At 36.6% G+C, this 20,279-nt stretch overlaps 2 protein-coding genes across 3 annotated transcripts; one reads left to right on the top strand and one right to left on the bottom strand.

Annotated features, from left to right (window-relative positions):
- Positions 1-947: 947 nt before the first annotated feature.
- On the bottom strand, positions 948-11,584 carry ptpa (protein phosphatase 2 phosphatase activator). Of its 2 annotated transcripts, XM_077240612.1 has the most exons (10): positions 11,509-11,584; positions 10,299-10,408; positions 9,717-9,803; positions 9,475-9,600; positions 9,121-9,238; positions 7,369-7,468; positions 7,025-7,149; positions 6,667-6,767; positions 5,187-5,294; positions 948-3,001 (listed from the first exon to the last, which is right to left on the bottom strand). In XM_077240612.1, exons 1-10 carry the CDS (start codon positions 11,531-11,533, stop codon positions 2,927-2,929), a joined length of 975 nt encoding a protein of 324 aa, XP_077096727.1. In that variant the 5' UTR covers positions 11,534-11,584; the 3' UTR covers positions 948-2,926. The 2 variants fall into 2 exon arrangements, with proteins under 2 accessions (XP_077096727.1, XP_077096728.1); XM_077240613.1 differs by lacking the exon at positions 11,509-11,584 and having other exon boundaries at positions 9,717-9,806; positions 10,299-10,411.
- crata (carnitine O-acetyltransferase a) lies at positions 11,301-19,968 on the top strand. The gene is made up of 15 exons (XM_077240611.1): positions 11,301-11,411; positions 12,122-12,283; positions 12,965-13,243; positions 13,346-13,464; positions 14,545-14,598; positions 14,717-14,882; positions 15,101-15,275; positions 15,616-15,794; positions 17,138-17,238; positions 17,326-17,445; positions 17,574-17,696; positions 17,824-17,959; positions 18,405-18,467; positions 18,567-18,704; positions 19,228-19,968. Exons 2-15 carry the CDS (start codon positions 12,257-12,259, stop codon positions 19,441-19,443), a joined length of 1,896 nt encoding a protein of 631 aa, XP_077096726.1. The 5' UTR covers positions 11,301-11,411; positions 12,122-12,256; the 3' UTR covers positions 19,444-19,968.
- The last annotated feature ends 311 nt before the right edge of the window (positions 19,969-20,279 follow it).

Here is a 20,279-nt window from a genome sequence, read left to right as displayed (position 1 = left end):
GTCTTGGAAATAACTGAATGATTCAACGAGGTTAAATAGATGTCGGCTTAATTAGTGTTAAAGTTATATTTGAACCCGTTTGTTTGTTTGTTTGTTTTGTTCTGAATACGCTCATATTAGGGGAACCGTGCCAGTGCTAACGTTACCAAATCTATTTTTATAAAAAAAAATGTTTATTCGTTTAATTTTTGACAACCGATGTAGGCTACCAGTCTGTGGTGTGTGGCGAGCTCCTCCGCGTGGCAGACGCGGGAAACACTGCCATGGAGAGCGCGCGCACTAAACGAATGCAGATTTTCTCATTTTACGTGATGGAGGGATCCATGCGCTGTCAATTATACACGCACACAGAATCTTCCACATAGATAGCACGTGTTTCATTAGCCGGTAGACGTGATATACATAAATGCGCCTCTGTTTACACTCTCCTTAACGAGCAGCCTTGTGAAACGGGCTCAGTTGTAACATATGTTAATAAAGACAAAAGGCACGACTTTAATCTTATCTTATCTCAACTGCGCCTGTTGAACTCAGCAGTGGAGCCTGCGTGGATACAACTGAATAGAAACGGGGGAGGAGGATGGGTGTTGGGGGTAAATTCGACATGACTTGTCAATAACTCAGCACAGCTGTGCGGGGTTTCAAGGTGGGGCGACTGGACAGATGCTGAATTTGCCAACCAGTGAAAATGACTCAACTAAAAAATACAGAATGTGTATTCCTGCGTGTAGGTCTTCTGGAGCACTTTGTAGATTAAAAACCCCATAAAGATTTTGATTTGCTTCAGAAAACACCTTATTTTATATAACACAATTATATAAATACACCGGTTTTGAAAGAAAACCATGTCCATGTTTTTTTTTAATTCAACATCAAGATTTATGTTAAAATGTACACATACATCTATATGATAACCATTTACCCCAAAATCATAAACTCTACATATCTTTTTTCTTTATACAGTTAATGAAACCTTTTATTTCAATTATATATCAGTTTTAAATGAATTGTAGCATTTCACATAACAGGACATTGCTGAAACTACTTAGAAGTTCAGTCAAGTGTATATTTTGAGAGGAAAAGAAACCTAATTCACAAATGTTTAACCCTCTACTATTAGAAGTCACAATGTAATTCACTTACAACTTAATTGTGGTGGTTAGGAAGCAGACAAACATTGAATGTTATGTACTATTATTAACCAAGTAGTTATTTTTTAATTAAATACTAGTAACTCAAAAAGCCAATTTTATGACACTTAAGATTTTGACAATGGCAGATTTTGACAAATTTGATACAGATTGTAACAAACCCCTTAAACTAAGCAGAGCCTTAATTATTATTATAAATGAATTGTCCCAAAGTTTCTTAATTTAAAGAGTTGTTGCAACCAGCTGCTGGCATCCAAGCTAAAGGGATGATTTCGTAACATATAATAGCTAGGGCTGTATTTCCTAGAAGCATCGTAATCCTAAATAGATCTTGAGACCATTGGTGTCAATGGTTTGCATGATTTACTTAGGCCTACAAAGCTTTTAGGAAAGGAAGTCCAGGTCTGTTAGTTCCATATTAACCCATGATAAACAAAAAAAGCTGGTTGGTTTAAAACAGAAAAGTAGCACAGGACTAAATACTCGGTTTTAATGTGCCTCTCATTTCATTCTCAATCCAGGTGAATATCAGTTGATCGATCTGAAGTGTGCTTTAGATTGAAAGTATGCTAATGTGCAACAAAAACTTACTCTGTGAAGGATAAATGATATTTTTGCCCATGTAAAAAGTGTCCATAGATGTTTCGCCTGGTTGTAACAGCATAAACATTTACTGCATTTGAGTAACAAAAGCTTTGCACTATTTCAGTAATTTTAACATGCAGACTGTACTCTGATCATTAAATGATGCTCTCTCTCTTTGTTGGTTCTGAAGCAAACTGAAACCATTTATTTACACAGAATAAGTTTAGAAATCAAAAATGTTTCACTGATTTAGCATAATGGCAAACTGGTGGAGCCACATTCATTGCTTTACTTTAGCAAACGGAAGACTATGGTATTAGCTACATGTGGCTGTTTACAAACTATACGTGTCAAGTCTTTCTGACATTTTACACACCAATTACCTGTCCTATTTTCAGTTAAATGAAAAAAAAGAAAGAAATAAGCACAGCCAAAAATGTAAAACTTAAGTGGTTGACAACTTATAAATGTTTTACGTAGGTAAAAAGGACACTTGCCAAAACCATTCACAGCAAACACATACCTCAGCGATCTTTGATAACTGAACAGCAAGTGACTCAAGAAGTGCCTTTTGAGACACTGATGCTCCACAAACTCACAAACACCCACACACACAAACACACATTGTTCTTCAGATCTTTGCACACAGGAAATGGAATCCATTAAACCAAAACCAAGCCTTCAACCGTTCATTGTGACAAGCTCTGTTCATTATATACACATAAATAAATATAAATGCCAATCCAGATGAAAATGTATATGTGCATAACTGCAGGTGCCTTAGTAGCAGTTCAACTTCCTGCTTGCAGGAAATAGATAAATAAAACCATAAAGACAAATTGTATCACTAGGAGGAATATCAGAAGTGGGATTTCATATGCACAACTAGTAGATTGTGAAGAGCAGGGCTGTTCAGATCTACTGTCCAGCAGAGTTTAGTTCAACTCAACTCATCTACTCCTAAACCAGATGATCAAGGTCTTCAGGTTCACATACAAATTTGAGGATAGGATGTATTAGAGCAGATTTAGGACTGAACCCTCCCGGAAAAGTAGATCTGCCGGATTAAGACCAAGCACCTCTGCTGAAGAGAATGCACACTAAGGTCTGTTAACATGGAACTGAAGCGCTTTCGTCCATAGAGTTTTGGTTGTACTCTCTGACAAGGTGCAAATTCTTTCTGTTGTCTCTCATGGTTTAACTGGCTGGATGGAGAGCAGGCTGCCAAACTTGAAATGCTGGATGACAGGGAATTTTTCTAGACACTGTGAGAGGGTGACAGAGAAAGAGTTAACTAGTATCAATCAACTCTACAAGCAAGAGAACAGATTTACTAGCTTCCAAAATGTCTAATGCCATGGTGTCCGAACAGAATAAAACTATAAATATACAAAGGTATATTTCCACACACACTACTGTTCAAAAAAGTCCTTTATGCTCACCAAAGCTGCATTTATTTAATCAAAAATACAGAACTAACCATAATACTGTAAAATATTATTACAATTTAAAATAACTGTTTTGTATCTTCCATCACATGATCCGTCAGAAATCATTCTAATATGCTGATTTTGAAGGAAATCTTATTTAACATTACAAGTCTTTAGGGGCTTTAATAGTTGACTAAAGGTTAGTTGACAAGAAGAGGCTTGGTCGTCTAAATTTGAATCAGTCGGTTAGTCGTAGAAAAAAACTCCACAGGAATGACAAAGTCACGCAGTGATAGAGAGTTAACACGGCTGGTCCATGAGGTAATATTTCAGGCAGAAAATCCAAAGTACTGTGGGAACGTTTCGAGAGGGTAAAGAATGACCAAAAAAAAATAAAAGATGACGTGCAAACATGGCTTATCATATAAAACATGCAAAGTAGTAGCCTATAGCACTTCAAATGGCCACTCGCTCTATCGTTAACCTAGACAAATGTGCGCTAATAGGCGCAAGTGTTCTTGTGGAGTGTGGAACCTAAATATTGCGCTTAATGCAAGGCACGTTTAACTGAACTTCCATGTCCATGCCATCGGAGCGCATCTTCTCAAAAGCCGGTGTTAAGACAAAGTGTGTCCCTTTTTCATAATATGCGAACACTGAGATTGGAGTAACGGTGAGTCAGGTATAGCCTAATTGTCCATATATTGATGTAGTATTTCAGTTTACTGCTATTTATTTATTTGTTTTTATATAGGCTTAATGTATATATTTTTTTATTTGTGTTCTGACCTCTGCAAAACTTAAAAAGTTTTCATTCGATCTTAAGGCTACTTGTCTGTCTGATTATGTTAGCACTGATATTTCTCTATTAAGTGTTTCAGTTTGTAGTATATTTATTTGCTCGTTAATAATTTATATCCAACATTTTCGTTAATTTTTTTTTTTTTTTTAAGATAAGGCTGTTATTTATGTTATAGGGTATTTGTTTTGTTTGCGTTCTGATCTCAGAAAATTTCATGCGATTTTTGTCACTGTGGCAAGGTTAATGCGCACACATGAGCACTTAATTTATATTTTAAATACTCTTTATGGTTTACCAGGTTTGGTATTTCTCCCCCGACTAATCAACTGACGGCTTAAATGAACAACAGTCAACTAGGAAAATCTTTAGTTGGGGGCAGCCCTACAAGTCTTTACTGTCACTTTTGATCAGTTTAATGCGCGCTTGCTGAATAAAAGTCTACGATTGACTATGAACTGTACAGGATCTTCAAACTACACGTAAGGCCAAAAGAGACGAGAATGTAAAGCCTCCCATGTATTTCAATGTAGAAAAAAGTTAAATTGAGACAAAAGCACATTGAAATGTCGCTCAGATACAGAATTAAAACCTTTCATATATAAAACTTCCATATGAATAGCTTACATACTCTCTTAGCATTTAACTTGAAAGACATCAGTAACAGTCATGAGTTCCTGGCTGACGGAGTCAAAGAGAGAATGAGTGTGATACGGGGGTGGGGAAGACAGAGAGAGAGAGAGAGAGAGAGAGGGAAGGAGGGGAATTTGCAGACAGACTGGCCCCTCAGCTTCGCTCTGTGCTGAGAGGAGAGGAGGAGGAGGGAGCACCGGAGTCTTCTCAACAACACAGGATGTGGGCTTTGGAGGAGGGGGTGGGGCACGCGGTTCTTCCCCTCGAACACAAATGCTTGCCCTATTAACTCTTTCAGCTCTGGTCTTAAAACTTCACAGAACAACCGAGAATCTATGGCTTGGCATTTATAATGACTCATTTATAAATGTCCCGTTCAGACTGTATAAGCTGTATAAGGTATCTTGCTTTGTAAATACAATGTTTTTTCATATTTTTTTCAGTTATGATAAAAAAAAGGATTTAGTTCACTAACTACCAAATGTACCATTTACCTACTCTAAATAAGGAATCACATTAAGTTAAATATACTACAACATCAAAAACTCCTGACATTAGTATTAGTGTTTACAATAGCATGATACTTACTTCTGCTTTATACATTCGTATGAGACCTTGATTGACTTTGGACCAAGAAGGAACAGCGCTGATGTTCCAAAGCTGATTTGAGTGCTCGGCAAAAGGGCCTGTTTTCATCTAAAGACAGAAAATATACATGGTGATAAAGGAGATGATGGTAACATTACGATATAATGTACAATCAGCAATATTAAAGCTCGATTTAATGGAGCATTTTGAAATGCACAAACATCTCAGAGATGTTTAACTGTGATTAATTTGAGGTGTATGGAAACCTGACAAGACTGCTTAGAATAAGATACTTGAATTTCACTTTTAACTGTGATAAGTACTTGTGTCTGTTGATCACAGACCGGAAAAAAGGGGCAAAGATAGTACAAATAAATTGTAGAAATATAAGTGTTACTAGAAGGATGATCACACAGAATTTAGCACTAATATATAAAACAATAAAGTTTGAAACATATATTTATGTTTCAAAAAATAAAATAAAAAAAGCATGCACCTTCAAACGCTTGGGGTTAGCAATATTTTTTAAAAAGTTTTGTAAATAAGTCTTTTATAATTTTTATAGAGTCTCACCAAGGCTGCATTTAATAAAATGTAATAAAATGGTTACGGTAAACTGGTTACATTGTGAAATATTATTACACTTGTAAATAACAGTTTTCTACTTCAATATATTCAAATGTAATTTATTTCGGTGATTGCAAAGTTGGTCACGTGATTAGTTGTCACATGATCCTTCTGTTGAATAGAAAGTTCAAAAGAACAGCATTTATTTGAAATCTTTTGTAACATTATAAATGTCTTTAATGCATCCTTGCCAAATAAAAGTATTTATTTATTTATTTAGAAAGGTCTTATTCACCCCAAACTTTTGAACAGTAGTTGAATTGTGTAAATTAAGCAAAATAATAATAGAATTATGAGAATACTATCAAAAGATAATGAAGTCTTATGTACTGGTGGTAATTAACCTATCATCATCAAGGCACTGTACTATGTGGCCTTTTCATGAGAGTTTATGAGAGAGAGGGGCTGGTGGGCAAGCCTTGGGAAAGAGCACTTTATGAATGGCAGTGCTGTGTGGCTTTACTCCACACACACACTGCTCTCGTCGGACTTTCCAGAGACCTACTAGCCCCTAACAGAGGAATAGAGAGAAGGAAGGAGAGAGAGGGAGAGGAAAAGAAAGAGAAAGGAGGGGGTGGGCCCTAGGGGCCTTAGGAGTGATTCACAACAACGTGCAGGGAAGGAAGGAAATGACTCATGTGAGTGGAGTCCAAATACAACCTCCCTGAGAGAGAGAGAGAGAGAGAGAGAGAGAGAGAGAGTTTTAAACTATATATTGTAAGTATTTACATGAATGGAACGTATGAGTTTCTGTTTGTGTGTGAACAAAATTTCATTCTCCAAACAAAATGAAAATAAAATGAAAAATGGCCATCTCATGCTCAAAACTGACCATATGCTAGATGACACACACCTCATTGATGAATTTAATGCACTCCAGAAACATGTAGTCTTGGTGGTACTCGTTTACGGCCTTCTCCTCCAAAAAGTGTCGGGGCTCCAGGGTTGGGTGGTCTGCACACAATAGAACAGAAACACCGAACAGTAACTTAGTGTGACCACTAGGTGTCTCCATGGTTGTCATTGCATGCAACAATTATTTAGGATTTAACCAATTAAAAAATAAGTAAAATATAACTGTATAGGTCAATAAAATAGCTGAGCTTGATCTTGTTAAAGACTAAACAAGGCAGCATCTCCTACCAGGAAACAATTAATGCTAAACATTACAGAAAAAGAGCCAAACCTGGCAACGAAGACAGAGCCGTTACCTATGAGCTGTGCGCTCCCCCATATGAAGGGGAGAAACTGAAAGTCGTCAAGGCCCCACACACCCTGACTCCCAGCCGGCTCCATCCTATACGTCTTCTGCAGTTTGCGCATCACTAGCAGATACCTACACCGATAAGATCAAAATGCTTGATGCAAATTAGTTCTTCACACCATCAACCACAAAACACAACTGCAAAATACACTGCCACAATTATTTTATTTGGTATTTAGAGTGCAGTAAAGTACAAACTAGTTTAGTGAAGTTGCTGTGGTTGCAGATCTAACCTGAGAATAATGAAATGTTACATTCAAAATCAGAAGTGAAGCAATAAGAACTACTAACTTGTCAAAAACTTTAAATATGATGGCCAGCTGGTCCTCCATGCGCAGAGCTCCCACCTTGCAAAGACAGCAGAGGAACGCAGCAAATGCAGCCTCATGACCTGCACACAGAAACATGTTATGACTTATGCTAAATAATCCAATCAGCATTTCCAGCTGCTCATTTTACAGCACCATAGCAAAAGACATTGTATTTTGCCTAATTTGTGAGCTTACAGTCTGAATTGAATGTGATGAGATAAAATTGCATTGTATCACACAATAATGGCAAGACAATTCTATTTCTATTGCCGGCTACACTTAAACAAACGAATGACTCTTATGAGCAGGATCTTTTAATTATTCTCACAAACTCACAAAAGTGAATCTTGCCAGACTTTCAATGAAACAAGAAATGTTTTGTGCATTTAAGGTTTGTATTCATTTAAATCAGTATCTGAATCATGTTAAGCTATCAACATCATCCAACTGTTTTGTGTTTCAACAGCACCATCTAGTGGGGATTAATGTATCCCCACTAGATGGATTAATGTAGGAAAAACTACATTAAATCAATACTTAGGACACTTTCATGAATACATAATGGACGCTTTTTACATTTCTGAGGTAACTATAACAAATAAATTTTTTTGCGTTCCCATTTGCTCCAATAGCAAAACCCACAGAGTTTCAACTCAAAAAAAAGAGACGAAAAAAATATTGAGATGATGAGATAAAAATGAGAGAGAGAAAGATACAATCAACCATTGTATTAGAAACACTCACATTAACTAGTTTAGGTTAACTGAGTATAGGCCTGGTTGCACAGACCTGGCTTAGATTAAGCCAGAATTAGGCCTTAGTTAAATTAGGACATTTAAGTAGCTTTTATAAACGTGCCTTAGAAACAAACATTACTGGTGTGCATCTTGAGACAAATCAATGGCACTGACATATTTTAAGATATGCCAGTGCAAGCTGCTTTCAGTTAAAACCGCTCAAACATGCATTCTAGTCTGGGAATGGCTTAAGTCTCATCTGTGAAACCAGGCAATAGTGTTATAAATGTACATTACATTTTTTAAAAATGAAAATAAAAAACGTATACATGGGTGCTTTTCAAACGGAAGGCGGGATTTCTCGGCTGCCACGTCATCAAGCGCCGATGAAGGCCAGCTCAATTTGAAAGGAAGCTTATTTTGAAGGATGCATCAAGCATTTTCTTTGTGTCCTTCAATCACCCACAATCCTTTGTATATATTCCAATTCAAGAAAAAGGACTGACAGAAAATGAGTCTTTCTGAATTCAATATGAAATTTAAGACAAATATTGTTTTCGGTGATGAAGGCATACAAGTTATCTTTTGTTTTGGTGTAAATTAATCACTTAACACACTTAACTGACAACAACGCAAACCACTGGGAGACCACAGACGGTTGTCAATCGCTGTATTGTATTAATAGAAAGCTAGTTAATATAAAGATCATTTTAAAATCACCAAATAAAAAGCACTCTATATTTACGATGTTAATAACTGTGTAAACACGTAAATACAGTCTGTGAAAATGTCCATTTAACAGGAGACTTTTCCCAGGTAAATTTAAGTAAGAATAGTTCACACTTTGGTCCTTATTATTTTCTTTGTGAGAGTTGAATTTACTAAGGCGTAATGCATTAAAGTGCGAAAAGCTCAGACATAATTTCTCTTCAAAGACAACTATGGAGAAATATACATACACAAACATAAGAAACGCAATAACAATAAACACAGACCTGTGCCATAGTCAATCCTGGTGGAGTTGCCTACAGACTCCTTTAGGTACACGGCTATCTCAGGAGCAGCATCATGTCGGTCTGACGGCAGAATGGCCATGACCAGTGTCTCTGCGTCCTGCACACACAAAACACTTTTACATCTTTTAACCTCAAAACAACTGCCCTGAAATACAAAACAGCACAAAACAAATGATTCAATGCCATGAAAAAGCTTTTCCCTTAACCAATTCAAATACAACCCTGAGAAGAGAACAAGAAATAATCAAATGGGCATTAATACTTTCTGAAGGCACTGTGATTAAGTTAAAACAGTTTGAAGGTAAAGATTTCTGATTTCATATGAGTGCTTACCTGCTCCAGTTTGGCATACCATGAGCGGTAAGCTTTATTGCCGAAGCGAGAAGGCTGGTCAACAGGTGGCGTCTCATCAATCCAGCGATCTAATGTTCCTAACATCGCAAGCAACTTCTCCACTGTCTAATATCAACGAAAAGGGTGCAAGCACATTTCTATGAGAATATATATCAGCTACTGCATCTGTTACACACATATACACACACAGCAGTATCGAGAGAAGCAGGATAGTGACCCACCTCAGACACTTGGTATTCACATGTAAATTTCTTCCCCTTCACACCCTCATTCAAGGTCAGAATGAATCCCATGTAGTCTGCGTACGCCTACTTACACAAAACAGAAACTTGCTCAAATAAATGTAAATATTTGTATAGACGTGGTTTCATGTTTTGAAAAGTACTACGAGTATTTTAAACACTATATAATCAAAGGTTAGTAACTCGAACTTGAAATCATTCATTTGGTTGTGTGATTTTAACAACACTGCCACTTTGAGTCAGTGACCTACTGACTTTAGAATAAAACCGCTCTTTCTAGGCCAGTGTTTTTCATTTCTGTATTTTAAACATGTCTGAGGAGGAAACATACTGGGTGTACCTTTAATGGGAGTAGTGCCTGCAGAGGTTCTCATGATTATTATGTTTAAAACTAAAATGTAATGGTGCTGCTGCAACTAGCTGCACAAGAAAAAGTGTGTCAACAATAGAGCTTCCTATTATTATCCTTAAACTCTAGGGATAAGAGGGAAAGAGACTGAAAGTGAGCTATATTTCCATCTCTCAATGTAGCAATGTCTCATAGTGGGTTGTACAACATACCTGTGATCTTTTCCATTTTCCCATATCAGGCACCATGCTGATCTCCTTCTTTGGCACTATGAAGTTGAAATTGACAGGACTGGGAGGCTTGTCATCCTCGTGGGAGGAGCCTGTGCAAGTGACAAAACATATGATGAAGAACACCATTTTAGAGTCAAAGTATACTATATTATTGATACAACTAATACAACTAAAACATCTGATCAGAACTTAGTTGCATTAGGTGTCTGCAATTGTAAACAATTTTAGAATATAGTTCTTATATTTAAAATATATTATATCTAAAATACATATATTTATTTAATTATTATATATTTCAATATATTAAGTAACCATCATCATCAAACCATAAGGTTATAATCCCTGTATTTGTATGGGTAATTTTTGAAGAAAAAAAAAAGCAATGCTTTCCTTGATAGCTAAGATTGACAAAATCGTACACATGCATTGCTGCTAAACATTTACTCATTCCACAGGTTCTGATCTAGGGCTGCACAATATATCGAAATTCACTTAACGTTACACAACTAGAAACGTAGTTGTTGCTTTTTACCCTAAAGGATAGTATACAATGTAGTCCATAGGTGTGCCTAAATCTGAAAGACCTCAGCTGGTTCTGCTCAGGAAACATATGAGCCTATATCACTGTCCTAAAGAGGAAAATGCTCATAATTCTCTAACCAAATATAATAAATTCCTTTTAAATATAAGTTAAGCCATCAGTTTCCCAGAATATACTGTCATAGATAAACTACCTGATTGTTTCCCATCACATTATACACAAACATATCTGTAAATAACAACATGATGCACTTTAAAACTAATGCTGATGCTTCTATTTATTTTTACAGATGTGTTAGCCAACTTTGAAACTAAATGTGTTCAACATCTAAGGCCCATTTTTTCCCTAAATATATCTCAAATAGCCTTCTAAGTAATTTAATATTGCAAATAAACAATAACCTCGGGTCACCTGATCGCATGTATTGCGTAATAACATATATATGTGCACGTCGCAGATCTGTCAGACTATCATGGATTCATAACATGAGGCGTGGCGAGACACAACTAAGCGTTTTTCTGCACACGCGCACGTCCCTTTCACCGCTTCAGGTACTGAACAACAACCTATATGATAGTCTTGATATTATTATTATCTTCGCTTCTGAATTATCTGTGATTAAATGAATATTTGAATGATGTGAATTACCTGACGACTGCTCAGTCTCCGCCATGTTTCCAGTTGAACATGAAAACACGACCCTTCAACTCTCACCCGCAGTTTCGCGTAAAATACTTTTTAAACTTAATCAGCGAATTTAAATTGTTGTGAGAAAGATTATTACTGTAACTAATGTATTTTTTTAACATGCATAATATGTAAATTTACGATTTAAAATGTATGAATCAACTTACGTATTTTAACTATGTAATTATATTGTTTGTTATTTGTGATGTATGATTATTTATTATTTACATAGTACAATTCAAAATATGTACATTATTGTAGAAAATACAATAAAAAATGGCACCAGTACAAAATAATTGAATGTTGCATTGTCTTATACATTTTTAGTAGAGTTGAACCTTAAAACATTATGTAGGCTAGTTCAAAAAAATACTGTTAGGAATAAAAAAAATAAAAAAATCTGGACTTTGGCAAATTTGGCTTATGAATGTGAAATTTAGTTATACAAGATTTTAACAATAGATTAAATACTTCATTGATAAAATGTATCGGATTATCAATGAAAATTTGAAAGATGATGACGCAAGCGGGGCTGAGTTTGCAAGTGTGTTTTCGTCCCTCGCGCGCCGTCTAGCGGTGGAGTGGAACAGCGCAGCAGTGATGATGGCGCTCAGTGGCTTTCTGACCGCAGCTCTCGTTCAGTGGACTCTGGCCGCTTCTGTCCCTCCTCTCAGGCCTTGATTTGGGGGCGTTTTAGTGAACTTCAGTTATGTTTGTCATTCTGGCCAGAACGATGGTGAGTAAGCAATTCATATGTCCCTGTTTTTAAACATAGTCTTATATTTTATGTCACGTAAACAAGGGTGGCTGACAGTCTGAGCGTCGTGTAATGAGGTGTGTTTTACTGACATGCAGGTTGTTTATGGTTAGATATCGGCAGTGCTAAGGCAGTAGGAAGTACATCATCGTTCATGGCAGTGATAAGAAAACAATGTTCTCTGGCAGTTTCTTTAATACTTAATGCAGGTACCAAGCACATCGTGTGAATGTGTACATGGTCTCTAATAAAGGAATTTAGTTCGTAAATGACATGCGCAACAGTATTATTGCATGTTACATTGCTGGCAGTCATGTGCAATGTTGACTCATGTGTATATTTGATTATTACAGAAAACATGTCCAGTTAGGCTATTTATTTATGTAGGACTAGATTAGCTTGTTAATGTGCATTTGTGTTATTTAATAGGACAAGTTTTGGTACTATTATGGTAGTTTTTTCAAAAAATATTTGCTGAGACAAATGCCAAAGTATCATATAATATATTATATATAATTATAAGGCGAAATAGATTATCTATTTATTTAGGTATTAACATGTCAGTTATCAAAAATTAAAAAGATCTGTATTTTCTATGTATCCTTAAGTGTTATGATATAATGCAGCCAGTCGCTGTTGTATCATCTGGGATATTTTTAGGTCAAGGCCGGCATGGTGAAACCCTGCGGCCTGGTAAAACCAGTGTCAGTGACTCGGATCACCGGTCGCTACTTGGCCCATCAGGAGGGTCTGCCTAAGCTTCCAGTGCCACCCCTGAAACAAACATGCGATCGCTATCTGGCTGCCCTGGATCCCATCGTGGACCCGGAGGAGCTGAATCACACCCGGCAGCTGCTGGAGGAGTTCCAGAAGCCGGGCAGTGTAGGAGAGAGACTTCAGAAGGGCCTGGAACAACGAGCAAAGAAAATGGATAACTGGGTAAAAACCTGTTAGGTGATGCTTTTTCAGGAGCCAGGCTTGCTCTTTTCAAGGGCTTCCTTCTTATTATCTCTCATTGTCTCTTCTCATTTTCACTTCTAGCTCTCTGACTGGTGGTTACAAACAGCCTACCTTGACTACCGGATGCCTGTTGTTGTCCATTCGAGTCCTGGGGTCGTCCTTCCCCGAATGGTGTTCAGTGACCGCCAAGGCCAAATGAGGTAAGACCAGTGTGGATTTAGTAGAACAATTTAGATAGTTGTTCAAAAACTTTTGTTTTAGTTTTCTTTTAAAACTAAATGTGTGCTGTTATCTGCCTACACAACATTTTTTAAATGATAATAATAATTCAAGTCATACAGTGATTTTTTTTAATATTATAAAACACATTTAACATTTAAATATATATTTATAGATATTTATAAAACTGATTAAAGTTATACCCTGCCAAAAAATCTTTATTTTTGTATTTGTATTTTATTTATTAATGTGCTTAAAATATTATTTATTTATATTTTATTATAAATATAGATTTACAGCTATTTATGATTAAAGTCATACACTAAAAAATATTGATTAATATATTTTACTTGAAATACAAATGTCTATGTTTTAACATATTTTATGTTTATATGTTTTCCAATGAAATATCTAACCATTCCTAAAGTAAGCAAACCTGTGATAATAAATATAATAAAATTACTTTTTAGATATATTTCATATATCATGAACTAAGTTTATTGTTCTTACTCCATTGGACAATATGATTTTCTTGTTTTAATTATATACCTCATCAAAAAAATTATGCTTTAAAAATCTGTTTACCAATGGGGTACATAACAGAAATACTGAGGAAGATTATTTATTGTCCTCCAGTGATTCAAACCCATATTCCTAGCACCATGCTGTACCAGTTTTGGGAACTTTCAGACATTGTAAATATTATTTAAGGTTTGTCACCCTGAGTGACATTACTGCACGGCGAGGCAGTTGTTTCCAGTTATCTCTTTGGTGACCTTTGTACAGACTAATCCTCTCTTGCCAAGTTGAGCTTTACAAATTCAGAACTGTTGCTCTCAGTAAAGTGCTGGCCTGAAGCCAGTCTCCTCAACTATAATAAAAGCTTTCACATATGACTGATGTCATATAATTTCACATATGTTCTGTCCATATCATAAGTCAAATATGCACAGCATGTGCTACAGTATTAGAAGTAGAACAACTTTTTGGCAGTATGTTGATGTGAAACTTGTCTAAAATGAAAAAAGTACTTTAAAAAAAGTATTTTTTGTTCTTCACAGATATGCTGCTAAATTGATCGCTGGGGTTTTAGATTTCAAGAACATGATTGACAAGTAAGTCATACATTCCTTCCTCTGTATATGCTTTAGATAACCATGACTATTACTATTGATTAAATTCATGAGTGTATAAAGTTTAGAGTCAGACATCATGTCTTTGCTGTTTGATTAGTGAAACATTGCCAGTGGAGTATCTGGGTGGAAAGCCACTCTGTATGAACCAGTACTATCAGGTGCTCTCGTCCTGCCGGATCCCTGGAACAAAGAGGGACAACGTGGTCAACTACGCCTTGGACAAGAGACCCCCCACACATATCACTGTAGTGCACAACTTTCAGGTCAGTCCCTGTGGTCCAAATGTAACTTCCAGTAGTAGGTGAATTAGATTAATTCACATCCTATAACGATTTCTTACTGGCTATGAAAAATTGCCATCCATCTTTATATTTTTCTACATCCAGTACTGCAGTGAATTTGAGATCTGTTTGTACCGTTCGACTTGCTACTTGATGGTGTACAGCAATAGGTCTTTTTAACTCATTCTTTAAACTCGTAGTTCTTTGTGCTGGATGTATACAACAGTGACGGTACACCACTGACCGTAGACCAGATCTACATTCAGCTGGAGAAGATCTGGAACTCCTCCTTACAGTCCAACAAAGAGCCTATTGGCATCCTCACCTCCAACCACCGCAACAGCTGGGGCAAAGCCTACAACAACCTCATTAAGGGTGGGCACTGCTAACACGTTTTAGTTGGGCATATTAGTGTCCTGGTAAATAAAACTTTGATAAACTATTTAAAATACTGTACACTACCATTCTAAAAGTTCGGGATCATTATGATTTTAATTCTTTTATTCAGCAAGGATGCATTCAATTGATACATAAGATATTTATAATGTAACAGAAGATTTCAAATTTCTTTCAAATAAATGCGATTCCTCAGACCTTCAGTTCATTAAAAGGAGTTAAATCATGATAACTTTACTCTATAGAGCTGTTTTTTCATGGTTTTTCCATGCTGATCCTTAATTTTTTAATGTTTTAAAATTTTTTTTATCTGTTTCAGATAAAACTAATAAAGAGTCAGTAAGAGCCATTCAGAAGAGTATCTTCACAGTCTGTCTGGATGCTGCCCTGCCGCGAGCGTCTGATGACATGTATCGCACCCGAGCTGGAGTTCAGATGCTGCACGGAGGGGGCAGCAGGTGGAACAGTGGAAATCGCTGGTTCGACAAAACATTGCAGGTTAGACCCATGAGGAAGTGTGTGGGCCCTTACTGAGAGCTTAAAAGGATAGTTCACCCAAAAATGAAAATTCTGTCAGTAATCACTCACCCTCATGTTGTTCCAACCCCGTAAGGCATTCCTTCATCTTCGGAACACAAATGAAGATATTTTTGATGAAATCTGAGAGCTGTCTGACTCCTTCATAGGCTTCTAGGTAATTTCATCTGCCAGCCCAGAAAAGTTATTAAAGACATCGTTAAAATAGTCCAAGTGTCTACAGTGGCTCAACCTTGAATTTATCAAGTGACGAGAATACTTTTTGTGCGCAAACCCCCCCCCAAAATAACGACTTTATTCAACTATTCATTCGAGTTCACAAGTGCGCCATGAAGCATCGCGAGAACTGAGAAGATGACGCTCACGATCATTTGATGGGAAAGTGTGAAAGGTAAGCCATTCATTTTGCGGCATTGGTAAGGCACTTTTACGTTTTCCCGTCTTATTTTTGTTCTTTTTGCGCACAGAAGTATTCTCGTCGCTTGATAAACTTAAGGTTGAGCCACTGTAGTCACTTGGACTATTTTAAAGATGTCTTTAATAACTTTTCTGGGCCGGCAGATGAACCTAGAAGCCTATGAAGGAGTCAGACAGCTCTCAGATTTCATCAAAAATATCTTCATTTGTGTTCCGAAGATGAACGAATGTCTTAAGGGGTTGGAACAACACAAGGGTGAGTGATTACTAACAGAATTTTAATTTTGGGTGAACTAACCCTCACCTATTATGCTTTTTATAATTGTACTTTTCCTGTTGTGTGCAATATAGCTGTTTGTGCATGTAAACAATTTTCAAAGTTACAAGACACAAAGTCCACGCCAAAGGGAGTTAATCGCTTCAACAGAAACTCATGTCTGAAACGCCTCTTTTATAGTTCTTCCATTATGCCTGTGACATTGCTACGTCACCATGTTACACATCTGTGTAATGCCCGCCTACTGGCTACTCTGGCTTGTTCTCAAACAAAGTAAGTTATAAAGGCAATATTTTTAAGACACACGCTCAAAGCGGTGAGTCAGTCCCAACAGACTAGAGCTGACTGACCAATCAGAGCAGATTGGGCTTTTCAAAGCCGAAACCAAAAAAGAGTGTTTAGACAGGTGCTGCACCAATGTAAATTATAAGAAAAATAATGAATTTATGAACATAAAATCATGTGAACATAAAATCATGTAAACCTATTCTAGTAGACCACCTAGACAAAATAATAAACCACTAAATGAGCATGTAATTTTGGCAAATCAAATGTTAGAAATGTGTCAAATACAAGATGCTGATGCTGATTTTTGTTGTTGTGTTTCTAGTTTATCATTGGAGAGGATGGGACATGTGGACTGATCTATGAACATGCCCCCGCTGAGGGTCCTCCTATCGTGTCTCTGATCGACCATGTGGTGGAATATACGTAAGACTAACAGTGGTTAAATGTGGAAAAACTGTAACCATGGCTAACACAACTAATATGTACCACTTTTTTGTTATATTTGTACAGGAAGAAGTCGGAGATGATCCGTACCCCAATGGTCCCGCTGCGTATGCCTCAGAAGCTTCGTTTCAACATCACAACAGAGATCAAAAAGGACATCGAGGAGGCCAAACAAAACATGAACATGTGTGAAGCTGAGATATTACACTCACTCTTTGCATCACCAACATTTACTTTGTTTTGTTTTTAAGCAAACAACATGGTAGTATGCTAAATATTGAATCATTGAACGTTTCCCTTCTCCTCCTCTACAGCATGGTTCATGACTTGGACATGAAAATCAACGTGTTCTCCCATTTTGGCAAAGATTTCCCAAAGTCGCAGAAGATGAGCCCTGATGCCTTTATTCAGATGGCTCTCCAGTTGGCTTACTACAGGTAAAACTCACCAGCACTGCCATTAATATTATTTCCCATATGTATATCTTAACTGCTTCATTATTACTATTATGAAATTAATGATCAATTTAGTTTCTTTGCTTGATTCGCGGACATACTGTTTCAGGATTTACAAGCGCTGTTGTCCCACCTATGAGAGCGCTTCTCTCCGCATGTTCAGACTGGGCCGAACCGACACTATACGCTCAACCTCAGTTGACTCCGCCAGATTCGTCAAGACCATGGATGACCCGGCTAAACATGTACAGTCACCTCTAGTACACATTTGTTGAGTTGAATCCACATTCCCATACACTAGCATTAAAAAGATTGTGGGTCAGTACGTTTTTCTTTTAATGAATAATTCTGCTGAAAATGTATCCATCACAGGAATATATTCCATTTAATTTGATTAGAAAACAGTTATTTTAAATTGTAATCAAATTTCAAAGTATTACTGTTTTTCTGTAAATTTTGAACAAATAAATGCAGCCGTGATGAGACATTTAAAAGCGTTAAAAAATCTTACCGACCCCAAACTTTTGAACTAATTTATATTATCAGTGTAAATATTATAAAATATTTTGCTATGTATTTAGTTTGTCTGTTTTATTGTCAATGTCAAAATCTTTTTCTTTTTTTCAAGAGCATTTGTAAATTTGATCTGGCATGAAATTAAATGTATCTCAATCTCATTTTGATTGACAGAACACAGAGAAAGTGGCTCTTCTAGACAAAGCTATTAAAGCACACAGAGCTTACACAGACATGGTGAGTAAACACATGCTGGGGATGTAAATGTATGCATCAATCATTATTGATCTGCACTAAATATATTCCACATTCTTCATCCTGTGCGTGGATTTGCAGGCCATCCGAGGTCAAGCCATCGACAGACATTTGCTCGGACTGAAATTGCAGGCTATTGAGGACCTGGCTGCCCTGCCAGAGATATTCATGGATACCTCATATGCTGTGGCACTGCACTTCAACCTCTCCACCAGCCAGGTAATGCCAAACAGAGCACTCAGCTCCAGAGCTAGAGGTAACAAATGAAACTGATGTGCATGTAAATAGATGCTTATTTGCAAAACAAACTCTTTGCATTGTGTTCAGCATGCTGTGCAGATGAGCAGTACCATACTATTAACTGCACACGTTTTTGGTGATGATCAACTGATCATTGAAATAGATAGCTCTTTAAATCTGCTAAAATTAAATTGCTGTGAAACTAAAATCATCAGATCATCTAAAATGCATAGCTCTGGTTTTAAACAGGGGTTAGATTAAGCCAGGATTAGGCCTTCCTTCAATTAGGACATTTGAGTAGCTTTAAACGTGCCTTAGAAAAACATTGCTGTTGTGCATCTTGAGGCAAAACAATGGACGTGACTTATTTTAAAATATGTCAGTGCAAGTTGCTTTCAGTTAAAACATGGATTTTAGTCTGGGACTAGTTTTAAACCTAAACTGGGAATATTCTTACATAAGATTAAATTGTACTCTTTATTTTTCCACTCTACCCTCCCAGGTGCCAGCTAAAACAAACTGTGTGATGTGCTTCGGTCCAGTGGTACCTGACGGTTATGGCGTGTGCTACAACCCCATGGATACTCACATTAACTATTCAGTCTCTGCTTTTAACAGCTGCCAGGACACTAACGCAGCACGTCTGGCCCAAGGTCTGGAGGACGCTCTGGTAGACATGAAGACCCTCCTGGAGCAGACGCCCAAAGCCAAGCTTTAAGGACGATTATGTCAATTAGACTTGATTTTTGACCAGTTCGGTCAAGACAATTGAGTTTACCACAGTACTCGAGGACAGGAATTTTAAGAGAATTTTTATTTTATATTTGACCAGTTCAGACCAGAGTTGCCTGGAATCCATTGGTTTTTGACATGCCTTGACACTAATTAATAATCCTTACATTTTTATGTGCTTCTTTTTATTTAAACAGACAAAAAAAAATCAATTAGGTTTTTCAATCAAGTTTTGCTGATTTGTGTTTTCTTTGTATTGAGTTTTCTAAGTACAGAAAATGTACCCGATATTTGCATTATGGTAACCCTGTGGTTAAAACTGCTCATGTGATTGATTGTACATTGTAAATGATATATTAAATGTAATCAAATACAGAAAAAAACAATAAGTTTAAATGCTATGATTTGAATAGTGACATTTACAGAGCATTGGTTTCTTAGTTCTTTGTACAATGTTGTAAATTTGCACAATCGCATTAACATGTTTTAATAAATATTATGTCTTTAATAACATGATTTGTTCTTTTTAGAATTGTCTGAGGTGATTTTTAATCAAATTCTTGTGCATGAAAATATCTGTCAACTTCCTGCTTTATTCTGCTGGACATCTTTAAAATATATATGCAATGGTTTTCTTACATGCACACAGAAGAGGAACGCTTATTGGAGAAACATGAATTTCACAGTTTGACATATTGTTATATGCATAGTGGATAAGATAAATAATAGTTTTAATTTTTATATGTTTTGTAACAATCTGTCAAAGCTGCAGTTCCATCATTGACCCATAGTGGTCCCCGATTGACCCCCGATCTCTACTCG

This window comes from Siphateles boraxobius, unplaced genomic scaffold, assembly GCF_051911475.1.
Source record: "Siphateles boraxobius isolate OS27281-9 unplaced genomic scaffold, OSU_SipBor_1 24, whole genome shotgun sequence".
Lineage (NCBI taxonomy): Eukaryota > Metazoa > Chordata > Actinopteri > Cypriniformes > Leuciscidae > Siphateles > Siphateles boraxobius.
Note: the sequence above shows the minus strand (reverse complement) of the source record. Positions and strands in the feature narration are given on the sequence as shown.